This window comes from Seriola lalandi, unplaced genomic scaffold (assembly GCF_002814215.2).
Source record: "Seriola lalandi dorsalis isolate HSWRI2012SDOR001 ecotype SW California unplaced genomic scaffold, Sedor1 jcf7180002054345, whole genome shotgun sequence".
NCBI classification, from domain to species: domain Eukaryota; kingdom Metazoa; phylum Chordata; class Actinopteri; order Carangiformes; family Carangidae; genus Seriola; species Seriola lalandi.
In genome coordinates, this window is record NW_019524898.1 from 66661 (window position 1) to 81885 (window position 15225).

Below are 15225 nucleotides of genomic sequence, written 5' to 3' on the forward strand. Positions count from 1 at the left end.
AGCATCAGCCGGGCTGCTGCCCATCCTCGTCCCCCACCCGCCATCGCTGTCGCCGTCACCATCACCATCACCACTCAGCCCACCCTCCTCTCTGTTTTTGCTGAGGCGAGTCCCTGTGTACTTGGTGTGTGCTTGGAGGATGGAGGTGCCATCAGATATCAACGCTCCCTGCCACGTTTCAACGCTGAACAGATGAATGGGCTTCATGCAATAAGCCTGAAGGAGGAGAATAGTAAGGCAGGGGGTGGGGGTGGGGGGGGGGTTGCTTTGTAAAGTGCCCTTAGCAAAGGCCAGTGCTCCATCATACACACAGGAGTTAATTCATGTGACAGGGGGTTTCTGTCACTCAGCAGCGTGAAGACACTTAGGCTCGTCTCTATTTCACATGATGACATGCGCATACGGCGGCGAGCGGCGTAGCCAGTGAAGGATGGCGGCGTGTTGCTGTCCAGGCTCTGGATCCTGTCAGAAACAACATCTAGAGGGCTACAGGACGCCGATACAGAGCACACAGACTGGCTCTCAGCACTGACTGGCAGCCTGATGACCTTATCTCTGAATCACAACACCATCACAAGTGCAAAGTGGCTGCACGGACGCACACACACACAGGCGTTCAAACACACACACACACACACATACGTACACACATACGTACACACACACAGGCGTTCAAACACACACACACACATACGTACACACACACACACAGGCGTTCAAACACACACACACACACACACACACACACACACACACACACACACACACAGCTTAGAGCAAAGATGTGTCTGTGCTCTACATATCAGCTCTTTGATCAGACACACTGCAGATCGCCACAGTACAGGAGCACAAATATCTTAATATCTCTGCCTGAAAGCTGCCAGCGGTCCGCCATCGCTCTCACAATGTTCCCCTGATTCAACGTGCGTCATTGCAGGAGTGAGGACCGGTGGGCACGCTGAGGTTATTAAAATCACACCGGCTGACCCCGACCACGTACAGTGAATACAGAGCCAAACCAACAATTATCCTCTCGGCGGTAAACATCGCAATCTAATCCAGCTATTTACTGCTCTGTGGAAAGCATTCCGTTCGTTCTCGCTTATCTTTTCACTTGTTTGTCTCTTTAATTAAGTGCAGATAACTACATCAGTAGTTAGTCCCAACTGATAAAATACCTTTATCAGATCTAACAGGCAATCGCATGAGACACAGCTCCGCACGGCTCCCACACAACTTAAACCAGACTGAGGCAGCTGTGAGAAAGGCTATGCCTCTGCTCAGGGAATTTGCCATAAAATTATATGACAGGCTGAACTGAATGAACTACGACAAGGATCCCATTTCCATATTAAAGCAATCTTCCTTTATAGATTGTAATTATTTGCGTGCTGCTTAAGACAGAAGTGAGGTTTGACAATGCCTTATTGCGAAGGGCGTCTTTTCAAACTACAGTTCTGAACCACATTTACTAAAAAATTCCACTTCTTGTTAATCTAAACACGTGGCAATATGTGTTGTGTTCGGTATTACTCCCATGGAGACACAGGCTACGGCGCGGAGCCGTTTTGCACCGGCTTGGCTTAAACGCTCTGGAATCTAACCAGTTTTCCCCGAGAGCCAATCAGACTCTAATCACTACACTGGCATACAATAATAAGTCTGAGTGATTATCTTCGTTCCATTGTATGTTCCTGTTTTGATAGAAGTGCCGTTGTCAGGGCTGAAAATGGAGCTGCCAACAAAACGCCAGTTTAGAGAGCGTGACAATCGTATTAACATAGGCCTACATCAAATCAGATATGAATTCCACTGATCTTTAATGGGAGATTTAAAACACTGTCTGAGATGCTATAAATATTAATGATGCAGGTAATCAGTCAAAACTGATTTGCAGTGGCTGCAGTTATCAAATATAATATGTAATGAGCGCCGACTAAAACCCCCGACACCACCACAAATCTTAAATCCAGCCAGATATCGCTAGATTTAAGCCGTTCACATGATACCATTTAGCCTCATGTTTGGGGCAGTAAGTAATGATTACCTTCATTATCAATTATGGATGAGCTCAATGGACTGCACACACACACACACACACTCACTCATATAGCAAAGGCCATAAGTTTGGGGTCAGGGTTCTTGCTCAAAAATACTTCAACGTGTGGACTGGAGTTGTTTAGTCCCATCAGAGCCATCAGATCCAAAACTAAAAATATTCAACTTCCAATAAGAAAAGCAGCGAATCCCCACGTGGATTTGGAGAATGGGCCTCATGCAACAACCAGAATTAGATTTGCTCTGACGTGGTACATACTGTACGAGTGACTCACTTATTTCCTCTTACAGTACTGTAACGTCTGCTGTCTGCTGGTGAACACCCCGCCGTTATGACACCCAACGGTGCAACATCACCTGTGAAGAAAATTCTATTCTGTCTTCCGTCTCCATGACTGACACGTCCCCCCGGAGCACCTCCCATCTCAACTTCTGGTAACTAATTTCGCGTCAAACCGTCCGTCTTTATTTCTGTCGCGACACAGCTCTGGCGTGACAGAGTCCTGACAGCTGCAGCACCATGTTCTCGTGTTGTCATCCGCTGAATTAGCTGCAACAAAATGCCTCTTTTCATCACTTAGTAATCTGCAATCTGCGATCTCGTTGTTTGGTCTTTAATATGTTAGAAAAGTGTGACATTAGCACAGTTGGACATTATCTGGCCTGGGTTTGGTCTCTTCTGGCTGCACTGCTAAGACCTCGGCATCCCTCATCCCTCTGTCTGTTATTAACAACTCAGGATGACATCAAACAGCAATCTTGTTTGACTGAGCATATGCTAGTCAAGGCAGCCACAGCCAAGTGCATCTCATTACCTTAACACCATTTGACGTGCACGGCACAGTGGGTAGCATGTAATAGGACACCAGGTGAGGGAGGCAGATGTTTGACTGATCCCATGCTATACGCTTCCTGACACCACCGCGCTGCTAAACAAGTAGGGCAGCGGAGCAGTGGTGCAAAACATGTGCTTTATATTAATGCACCACGTTTAAAGGGATTTTTCATATACCATTTGAATACTCCACAGCAGTCCGATCAATATTTATGTAAGCCAACGACTCTCTGCTGAAGTCAGAGGACCTGTAATGGAACCTAAGTATGCAATTTAATCTGAAGCTAACAGAAATGAGTCAGGAACAATGGTGGAGGGAAGAGCGGGAGCAGCTGCAGTGACTTCTGGAGATGAGGGGTATGTTATGCCATTACAGGATGAAACTCATTTATCTGCGAGAGGTAAAATAAGCAGCGTGTTTGGCCGACAGTCAGTCCACCATTTATTGTACAGAGGAGCAGCTCCAGCTCTCACATCCTGATGACAATACTAGCTGGGGTTTTTCTGCTCTTCACATTTGAATGTGTGCCGTGTCCGAAATGTGGGAATTTTTAAAGCTGCACTGAGAGGGCGATTTTTATGCAATCACGAGCACCCGGCGGGGCTGCAGAGACACAGAGGAAAAAGCGCCGCACCCCCCCCCACCAACTCAGATGCCAGAGATGTGCTCTATTTGCCCCAAATTTAATTCTCGTGTCAGGTGTGTATTCCACTCCGCCCACAGAGAACGACAAATTGAAACTTCACGTAGCAGCGGTGGGATGGCGCTCCCTCGGGAGGAAGCCGGACTCAACGGCGCTGGATTGTTTCCTCTCTCCCTGGAAAGCAGGAGCGTGCTGCATGGCTTGCTAATGTCACTTTACAGGACTTCAGTTTTTGCTTGTACAGTTACCACTCGCTAACACTGGACGCTGCCGTTGTGTGACATTGCCAAGGGCAGTGTTAAAATAGAAAATATTCCCCTTACATACGTCCCATGCTAGCCTTAAACATGTCTTGTGGAGGACTCGTGATGGAGGCCTCTGATGGATTACTGTTGCAGTGATGCAGCACAATCCAGGCTGCAGAGATATTACAATATAGAGTATACTCAGACAAATGGGTGGTGGATGAATACAGGCTTGAGGCATAAAGAGTAAATGTGCAATATGCCTTTCCAAAAGCAAACAGTAGCTCTGCTGAATGTGATGCAGAGAGGGCCGTAAAGACGAGGTGACTCACTTCAAATTTCACTCAGATAGCCCTCCAGGATGCCCTCCCACTTTAATGCAAACACAGAGAAAATGGTGAGCGTCAGAACACCATAACACCCCCACCCCCCACCCCCCATAAGTACGGCACAGTAATGTGTGATTGCCTGAACTGTGAGTTTAATATTCAAGCGCAGCCCTCCCAGAAAATGTGATCATGGCATCAGGCAGAAAATAGAGCAGGACATAGGACTGAGGCGACATTACTCAAATCATTTACACCACTCTGCCAATGATGGAGCAGTTTCAAGCCCAGAGCTTTCTGCAGAGAAAATAACAATGCAGAAATACACTGAGCGGTGCACTACACTCAACCACAAGGGAGGTCAAAGCTGACGGCTAGAAAGAATTCATATTCGGGGAGCTATGAGATATGAGCTTTGTGTGCTGCCAAATTGATTTAGCTGTAAAAATTCTTTTCATTTTGTCCCATAAAGATGCTCATACTTTTACAGCTCCACTGCCTATGGAAGAAGCAGGCCTCGATGATTTGCTTACAATTTACAGCCAAGGTCATAATCAAAGCAGCTCTCCCTTTGCATGCTTAATGCCGCCTTGAGGAAGACTGGAATGAAAATCACCCTTTTCACTTCAAAAAGTCTGTAATTCCCTGCTACTCTGATTAGTTTAATGCTTGGATGGATAGCCCCTGCTCCCCCGAGTTAAAAGAGAATACCAACCAAAGATTTTTAAATTCATCATTCTGGTACCCCATGAAGACTTCCTGTTATACCACACAGGAGCTGAGTTGTTAAAAAATGGAAGAGAAAAAAAAAGCAGCTGTGATGGCGTTGCAGGATAATTTACTGGGATGATAATCAGTTTGGTCTGTAAATAATATTTGGACAGGAAACATCACACGAGTCTGTCATCAATGGAGCTCTGTGCTGATTGTAAAGCCGACATGAGTCACCTCAAAATTTAGTGACACAGCCTGTGGATGTGTGTCTCGTAAAAACCTGTGCCGTCATTACCATCGACAGCTTGTGCTGCAGATCCAGGATGACAGGATGGATCGTTGTGTCTGCCTCTCGGCTTCAGGACGTTGTTGTTTGTGTTCGGAAGCGCTGGCTGGATTCTTCAAACACATCAGGTGGCACGTTTGTTATTACATGCACTGTAAAAAGCAGCATTACTGTCTGTCGCACTAAGATGACACCGTGCTGAGGAGATGCATCTGTAGATCCAAATTAAAGTAATTTGGTTAATTCAGCTCATTTTGTATTGATGATATTTGCACACATTTTAAATAAAGTTTGTTTTTTTCACTGATCAGGAAGTGATCTATGATTTCTAGTTGGAAAAAGCACAACTACTTATGCTAAGTAGTTAGCATAAGAAGTGATACCTGAGGAAACTGCAAAGCTGCATCAACTGATTCCTTAATGCAGCACAACAACTGACAAATTATCCATTTGAAATGGTTGTTGTACTGCATGTGTTAGCTAAAGGCTTCCTCTACATCCAGCAGACATGGAGCAGCATTAGCATGAATTTGGTGTCGTTTTCTGGCTGCGTGAGGAACTCCAGTATATTCACTCTTCAGCTGCTAGATGTTCCATTTTATTCAGCAGCTAGTTGCTAACTTTGTCCGCCGAGACTTGGTAAAGAAAAGTTTGTGGGCTTGAAAACCGAAAAACAATGAGCCAAAAGAAGTTAAAAAGCTCCGCTCTGTGTGGGACATGCAGAAAACAGACGCTCTGATATAATAGGCTACTGTACAAACTGTTGGACTGACAGGTGACCTTTAAATGCAGTGCAGTTACACCGCAGCAGCGAGCACTTGCCTTTGCATCTGAGAGGAAAGAAAATTTGGGGATTGCTATTTCCTCATTTGATCATTTCAATTTATTTTCTTTTTCATGCTTTCACTTTAAGTTGAAATTCATTCTTGGCATTTGAATTCTGTGAGCCGAGCTGGAGCAAAGGCCGACAGACCGCTCACCTCACATCTTACAAATGTGGGTAAAAAAAAATCCTCGGCCGCCCCTCCCCACCTGTTCACACCAGCCCAAAGGTTTGTGGTTGACAAAGCAGAGAGAAGTTGCCACCGCTCTCTGACTGCACCACTGAACCGGAATGTGATCCAGTGAGGAGAATCCAGACATTTCCAAATTTATTGTTGAATAAACTGGAAACGCCGAGAGCGGCTGACAGGCCATTCATCGTGACGGGCGCTGGCCCAATGGCGTGCGCGGACAGGGCTGCTGTGCTTTGATTTCCTGTCCTGGCCGCCATTGACAGATGAACTATGGAGTGGGTGGAGGCGACGCAGACACTCACCACCACAAGGCTTCACCTCTCTGCCCACAAGTTCACCCACACTCGACGCCGCTTTCAAGGGCCCCCCATCCCCCTCCCCTCCCCCTGTGGGAGTCACGAAGATGGAAGTGGTAAAGAGTTGCTCTTATACTCGCTGACGAAACAATCAAACATCAGAAGTAGATTTACAAACAGTGCTGACCGGTCACAGCAGCCGTTTGAAAGGAGCGTTTTTAGCAGGATTGGAAAATTAAAATTACAGATTAAAAATACTTCATTCTTAAAATTCAGCTCAGCGCCGGGAAGAGGAGTGAGCAACATGCAGAGAGTGTCAAAGCCCCAATCGTATCCAGAGGTTTTAACTATCGGGCCAAACCCGGGAGAATCTATTTACTCTAGGAATATCAAGGGTGGCAAAGTTCACAAGAGATTGATTGAGTGATTTAGTACAATAACACGCTAATGAGATCATTTTCTGTTGAAAATGAGTCAATAATGGCTGAGGGAGGAGGGGAGAAGGGGGGGGGGCTGCTGTGGCTCCTCAGATAATATGCAAAGGCTTGAAAGATGGTTTGGTTCACGGGTGGCAATAAGAGGCTGGTGACAGTAGCATTCTGGGAGAAAACACTGCAAATTAGAGGCAGAGGGAGCACATTTCAGCGCACAGGCAGTTCATTTTTCACATCAGTGTCTACTTTTGTTCCCGGCAAGCTGCCAAAGACATTGATGTAGGCACTATCCCTCCTCCACAGCGGTAATTATGCTGCTGGCCAATGCTTGATTAAAAGATCTAATCTGCAAACTTAGTGTTCAACATCTCCCAACAAGTACCAGCGCTTTAAGCCTGTTCTCTGCGTCTCCGACTGCACTGGAATCCACAATGTTTTGTCATGGACAGCAGCCAATGAAGTGCAGTGAAACATCCTTTTGCTTTCTATTCTGTGTCAGGGTGAAGGTGTAATTGCACCAGGCGATGTATTATTCACGAGGAAAGCGTGGCGTGGATGGATATAGCCTTTAACTGAGTGAAATCATACAGCTCTGGAGGCAAAGGTCTGGCCTTTTTTTTTTTTTTTTCTGTCTGCACCAGGAATTAAAACAAGCAAAGTGTGCTGTTGCTTTTTTTCACCTGAAGCTCAATTGTGGCTTGACTAAATTATAATCCCAAAGAGCCTGCCTCATGTTGCAGCATCAGAACAGGAACAGATGATGAGGTTAGTTTGGAAACAAGGTTTACAACTATTCAAAATGAACTTCACACTTTAAACTGTCTCTTATAGGAAGATTATTGTGAGAATACAGTCATTAATACACTCTTATATTGCGGTGTTAGGGCCAGTAATGTCTCTGTACACTGTGCTCCCTGCAGGAATATTATCACAGAAACAACAAATCAGATGAAAGAAACAGCCCACGGTACAACAAGGTCACCATAAATCGACTAGTTATGAGCACAGACATATTACAAGTCCCCGTGTGGCTGTTTTATTGGACATTATGGGCCTTTTCCCACAGGACCACAGCATGTGCAGCTGCATCCCAATAAGACGCCCTGGGAGAGAGACAGTGGTGCCGCTGACAAAGTAATACATAGCTGTAAGTGTCCTTACCCTCTCTGAGCAGATGGGAGTAGATGAGCCAGAGGAGCAGCAGGCAGCAGAGTGACGCACCTCCACCTGCGGAGAGGGTCTTCACTCCAGACTGCATCCTACACCTTTAGCCTTTTAGATTATCCAAACTTTGAACGCTCGTGCCGCTTAGATGTCAAGCAGATCAGGGCAAGAGTGGCTAATCCAGTGGCGTCTCCACAGCCTGTCGTCGGCATCCATTTTGAGGTTATAATAGGAGAGGGACTGATAGTAATCCCCCCTTTGCTTTTCAAATTCCCTCGGTGAGCCGCATATCCATCCAGGCTGCTCAGCGCACACACATGCTACACACACACACACACACACACGCGCACACACACACACACACACGCAAACACACACACACACGGAGGCTACAATGTCACCAGATCTGGCCAAGTTTACGCAGCTGTGGTTTCAGGACCTGGAATTCACTGTCTGGCTTCTGCACACACCAAAAAAAAAACAGTTAGTGTGAAGATGAAGAGGAGTGAGCAGCAGCAGTCTCCCGCAGTTTGGATCCTCACACGGAGATGCTGATGATGCTGGTAGTAAATTCAGCCACTAAACACCCTCTGAACGCCGCCGTCGCCTCTTTCTTTCCTCCTCTGCGCTCCGCACTCTTATTCTTATTATTCCAAAACAACTTCTGCACCGATGCCACTGTGCTCTGCGCGACTCTACGGAGAAACGCGCAAGTTAAACCCAGGCGGACATGACGAGCACATCAATCAGCACGGAAACTTGTCCGAAAAACGCATCACTCCAGCGCCCGAAAAACCGGCGTTAGAGAGAGAGAGAAAAGAAGAAGAAAAAACAGCTACAGGCGCAAATGCGTCATATGTGGCCACATATGCACGAGCGGCGCAAGAGGAAATGTCACGTCAAAAACAAGAGCGGCGGATCTCACGCAGCGCACCGCCGCTGGACAGAAACGCACTTCTGCGCGCGTCAGCGCAGGCGGTGCGGCGAAGTTGGCCACTCTTGTCACCTGTATGAGCCTTTGTGGAGGCTCTGGAAGATTCTCAGTGCTGATGCCTGGCTCCGCGGGCTCCGAGGAAAAGCTCCCTTCCTCGCAAAGTCAAATGCTGGTAACAGATGAGCGTGTTAACCCAGTCTTACTCTGTCCCCGGCCGGCTTCATTTGCTCTGAGGCGACACGAACAAGAGGGACCCCCCCCCTTCAATCCATGGAAGGAAACGCTGCTGCTGCTGCTGCACACCGAGTTGCCTTGAGTTACAGTGTTTCCATCTGCTCTCTCTCCCTCCCTCTCTCTCTCTCTCTCCCTCTCTCTCACACAGACACACACACACACAAACACAGTGTCCCAATTCCCTCCTCAAAGTGGGGAAAAAAAAAACTTTGAGCTCTCAGGCTATAAATCCCAAACTGAAGATGATGATGCTTATTTATACACATGGAGATGTCCCGTCTCAGCCCACAGGGAGAGGCGCAGCAGCACCATGCTCCCCACATCCTGACATGTTACTTCTCTCCATGTCTTTATGCCCTCTTCCGTGGGCGGAGAACGCCCTTGAGGGGCTGCATGGTCTGGGGACTACAGTTACCATTTAGCACACTAGCATTCTGGGAAAATGGTGAGACGTTTGCTCCTTTCAGAGGCCTGGTGTTACAGCACGAGCAGGGCCTCAGAACTCTTTACAGCAGAAGTTACATTATTGTATACTGCAGTAATATCACATCAAGTCTCAAGTGTGCACACATAGGGGCACATGCTTCCCTGAGCGCGCGTGTGTGTGTGTGTGTGTGTGAGAGAGAGAGAGAGAGAGAGAGCTAAAGCTTTACAGATGCCAGTCTGTCTTCTGAAAGAGCACCATTTAAGACTCCCCTGCCACTCGAGGACCATTACTATAACTCATTCCCATCTCTCTCTCTCTCTCTCACGCACACACACACACACACACACCAGATTCCATGACCAGTGAATGTGCACTTTATTAGCAGATGGAGAAGTTCTCCCAATGCGCTGCTGTGCTATGAGCCTTTCACTGAACGGCTTTTATGATGACGTATTAGGCCGGGCCAAGGCCTGTCACATTATCAGTGTAATGTGTGAAGAATTACTCTCACTGCAAAAGGACTATACATTTTGTTGAGTATTAAACGGGATACCATGTGGATTTTTTCCTGCCACACAGGGGGCAACCGTATCTTTAAACTCAGCTGATGTTTTTTCTCTTGCATCACGGCGACCGGCTGCAGCAGTTTACGTATATGGCCGACTGTGGGAGAGCTACAGGGAGAGACGAAGGTCTGTTCTCTGCTGAAGCTCGGCTCAGCCAGCTATCACAGTTAAGAGCCACGTTTCAGTCTGTGTGAATGATGTCCCAGCAGGGGTTGCAGTGTAATTAATCATAATCCATCACTGTGACCGACAGGGTTGTAAAAATTCTTTGCCTCTTTTTTTTTTTTTTTATACATACAGGATGTTTGAAGTTTGTGCACACACTTTATAACTGTCGACCACATGTGATCATTATGCTTTTTCAAAGATTGACATTGATGCTTCTGTGTTCTGTGATCAGATCAAACATTTGTGGTTTTTGCCTGGGGGCGGAAAGCAACTAAGTACTTTAGTTAATTACGGCTACGAGGTATTTGCACTGACAGTAATTAAAATGTCTTCAAATGTCAACGTATGAACAGCTTATATAATGTGCAAAGACACTGACCATTGGATGAGAAGATCAATAAATATAAAGCTAAAGCTAGCAGCCAGCTAACGTCGTTTAGCATAACGACAGGAAACGACCTGTCTCTAAAGCTGCCTACCAGCAGCTCAAAGCTCTTATCAACACCTGGTGTCCCGTTTGTTTATGAAGGGGCCTTCTTCTGTTACCTTTGGAAGGAGCTGCTTTCCTGTTTCCAGTCTTAATGCTAAGCTAAGTTAGCCGACTGCTGGCTGCAGCTTCATATGTACAGTAGAGTACAAACACTAGAGTTGGAAATAAATGAGGATTTATTTACGGCTAAATGTCTATAAGCTACTGAATAAATGAAGTATCAATAATGAACATACAACAGAGAGGCTGTGATCAGACGCGGATAAAGCTTACCTTTGAATGAACTGATCACTTAGTTTGGCAGCAGCAGAATGAGCACTGGGTTTGGAGTTACCAGACAACAGTGATACAACTAGGGCAACAACAACTTCTCCAGGACTTTGAATCAATAATTCAGAGTACAGTCCGACATCAACTCTTTCCACAGCAGAAATAAAGTTTATTTTACCTTTTGCAGCATCGTCCTGGGGCCGGCGGCTTCCAGTTGGACCTGGTGTAGATAAGTTGGTACCGGTTTAACTTGGTGCCCTCCCAGCTAGGATGACGCTCCCCGGGGTGAAGAGGTTGCCAAGCAACAAGGGCCGTGCAGCGGTGCTTCTCAGTTTATCCGGCAGGCTCCCTCCAGGGTGGACGGAGCAGATGTTTAAGGCTGATGATGATGGTAGATGATGGTAGATGGTGCAACCTCTGCTGGTCTCTCGGCCTGTTGTTATTGTAGTCAGATAGACTTTGCTACACTCACTCTCCTTAACCAGACTCCTTGAATAGTCTTGAAAGTAATTTTGTTGGCCTGGCAATAAATCTTCCAAAAACACCATCAAGGTTAAACTTGTTGAAGCACGAAAAAATATATTTTTAAAAAACTTTGGCTCATTCAGTTTGGTATAGAGCTACAAACTCAGGTTTGTTTCAACAATGGATAAAAAAATAAATAAAAATTAAATTGTGTGCAGCTTAAAGAAGAGAACAAGAGGCTTGGTGAGCAGTTACAAGAAAAGGAAAAAGAAACAGAAGCTCAAAACAACTCAAATGAAATGGGAAAAAACAAAATGAAAGAAAGAAATAAGAAAAAGAAAAATGCTAGATCAATTTATCACCCATGAATTCTGGCCGGAGAACTGGCCTCTTGTGCCCGAGTGGCAGTTGATTTTCCTCTTGTGATATATAAAAGTTTCATTTTGTTGGATGCAGCCTTTTTCATTGTTCCGAGAGCACATCACCGGGTCTTGGCCTTTTTCGTGAGATTCACAGCCGGGGTTCTCCGAAAGGTCGTAAAGCGAGTTCACGTCCTGCTGTTAATTTTATTATCAGGACAAAACACTGTCCTCTTCAGGTTGGAGAAGTCTGGCCCCAGCGTCTGACCAGTGGAGTTTCTGATTCAAACGCACCGTGTTAAACACACACGTGACACTTCGTTAATGTTATTAGTAACACCTTCGCTTTTCATAAGGGCATCCGACATCTATAGATCCGACTATATAGAATGTAGATGGTGCATATATGCTTTTATAACACTGGAGGTTCAGGCCGCAGCACTTTGCTTGCTAACTTTTCAGTGCAGAGGGAGTTCCCATGTGACAACAGACGACTGAAAGCCTCGAGAGGTGAATCAAGAAGAACCAAAACAAAACCAGCAGAAACAACAGAGCAGTTGATCAAGTGTCTCTGTGACCTAACTACATTTACATGTTTTCATTTGGCAGCCGCTTTTGTCCAATTGAGGCAAAGATCAGAGGTTCAGTCCAAGTCAGAGCAGAACAAGTGAAAGTCTTCGAAATGACAAGTTTTAAAATGATTATCACTATGATTTTTATTATTATCATTACAAGAGAGAGAAGAAGAGGTAGGTTTCAAAGAGACTTGATTCAATATGTTTGAATATAGAATATATTAGTTGCTTTGGTTCTGCAGCGTTTGTCTGACTGTAGAGAAGGAGGTCGGAGGTCTGGGTGTTTACAGCCACAGAGCTGATGAGACTCAGTGTCTTCATCAAGGACACTTCAGCAGGGACACAGTGGTTTGACCCTGATCAAACTCAAACTACGAGTCTGGTTCATATTTTTTACTTTCCTAAAGCTTCAATTGCATATTGCAGCTAATTTTCTGTTTCGTTAATCATCCCTGTTCCCAGCGTTTCACATAAACACGCTTTTACTGGAACAGGTGGAGCATTTGTTACAGTTAATTGCGACATTTGTCAAATCATTGGGGGAAAAAAAAAAAGAAAAAAGAAGCAAATCAGGACCCGCCGCATTTATGAGCGTGGGCATTAGCATAAGCAGGCGATGTGATTTGTTAGCTTAAATCAAACTGAGACAGGCCACATCCACATGGACACACAACTCCAGTCCTCGGTTTCCAGCCACCAGCTGCTCACTGGCTTTGCCTCCGTGCTGCAGAGGAGCACATCGGGGGATCAAATGGACCTTCTGCAAAATATCTGCGTCCTGCGTAGTCACCAAGAGACGTCCAACAACAACAACATGCTTTTGTTTTTGCAGCAGGAACTTTAATGCTCCACAGAAAAAAATCTGTCTGCTGAGTAAAAGCACTCAGTGCCACTGGGCTTGAAGGGTAGCTCTGAAAACTTGGTATCTTGCTCATTTACTGAGGACACCAGCTGTTTTCTGCTTGGATTCACAGCGGTTCCAATTCCAGTGTTGGGCCAACCTCAGAGTGGGAAAGAAAAAAAAAAAAACTGACCAAAATGTCACAGAGATGTTGCACTCCACTCCTGCAGCATTACCTCCTCCTCCACTGAGCCTCTGTGTGCCCGCTATGTTCACTGATATTCAAAAACTGACATTTTCACCACCAACTTGGCGAAACACAAAGCGTCCATGGAGCCGAGCCACTAACAAACCAAACCTTTATTTAGTCAAAGTCAGAATGTTTGAGCGTAAAGACAAACGACTGAGCAGTTATGGTTTGATAATTTGAACTCGTGTGACTGCGTCTTTAAATCAGCTCATGGCGTCCTGGGTCTTTTTCTCAGCACAATTGCCTCTTTCCATTGACCTTGTGTGCAATTAGTCGCTCTCAGTCAGAACACAAAGCAGCGAGATTGTGAACAAAATCATCTTCTGCACCAGCAGGATACAGATTAAAAAAGAAAAAACCTTGCAGTTTACCAAAACTTGGTAAAGCAGGTGATCCCCTCAAGACCGCGGCACTGCTATTATACGTGGCTCGACCTGCAGACGCTCGCAGCGGCCGTCTTCTCCGCCTTCTGAAATATCTCTCTGTGTTCCACATGGATGTCTGCTTGGTATTTACAAGCACAACTCCCTTTCTCACTCCCTTCATCTGGGCAATGTGAGCGACATGCCAGTCAGACGGGACACGGACTGGACCCCTTTTTCTGCTCCGCTGGACAGAGAGTCATGTTGACAAGCCACTGCAGAAAGGGAACGGAGCGTCTGTCCTTTTGAGGCGCAGCAGACCTTGAAAGAACAACACAAACACATTCAAGTGCAACAGCAAGGCCCCTTGCGCAATTACTGAAGATGCAACGTGCTCCTCATAATGATTCAGACTTGAAGAGTTTTCTCCTTCTTTGCAGCTTCTTCCTATGGATCATCGCTGGGTGACATTAATCTGCTACACCATTAACACGCACGTCTGCACATACCTCACAAAAACAACCACAAGCTCAAATTAACAATGGTATTGTCACGTAATTAAATGTGCGTTTTGCTCGTCTCATATGCAGATAGATGCAACACAACGGGTCTGTGTATCCAGTTTGCGAGGGAGTTTACATTTCCGGCTTCAAACACCCAGGGCTGATAATCTTTTCCGCACACCATAAAAGCCTAATGCGTTTCCATAGATTTGCATATAATGACATTTGTTTGCATTAAAATATTTATTGTAGCATGAGTAATGTGGGATTAGGACTAATGCACACTGAATCATCAATGGCAAATGTTCATGTTATGCATCAATCATATGTGAGGGAAAAACAGGGACAGCGAACACACTGCAGATACAGGGAAACAACTGTAGCAGACAACACAACGGAAGTGCTCCAGGCCTCTAGAGGGAGCTCTAAGTGGAACACCATGAGCATTTAAGCTTGAGCTATGACCCGGGAGGCCAGACCAACAACTGGGCCTTTGACCTTTGGCCTTTGACCAAGTGAGAGAGTATGCAGAAAAAAAGGAAGATGCGATATAAAAAGGTGGATTGTGTTCTTTTTTTTAATATTTGGTCGTAGTTTTTACAATATTATAAAAGAGCAACAAGCGTTAGCAACAAGCGTTAGCGTGCTCATATACAGTCTATGTGTGTTCTGCTTAGAGCTCCCCCTTGAGGCCTGGAGCACTTCCGTTGTGTTGTCTGGATACTCTCTGTTTGGCTTCCTGCAGCAGCAGTTTTTTCGTGTG

General features: G+C 45.7%; 1 protein-coding gene across 1 annotated transcript in view; it reads right to left on the minus strand.

Moving 5' to 3' along the window:
• Window positions 1-9244, minus strand: part of tafa5l (TAFA chemokine like family member 5, like) — a 46776-nt gene extending 37532 nt beyond the window's left edge. The window contains exon 1 of the mRNA XM_023407697.2: window positions 8016-9244. Coding sequence (XP_023263465.1) covers window positions 8016-8112 — 97 coding nt within the window. The 5' untranslated portion in view covers window positions 8113-9244. The remainder of the gene's footprint in view (window positions 1-8015) is intronic.
• Window positions 9245-15225: the final 5981 nt, after the last annotated feature.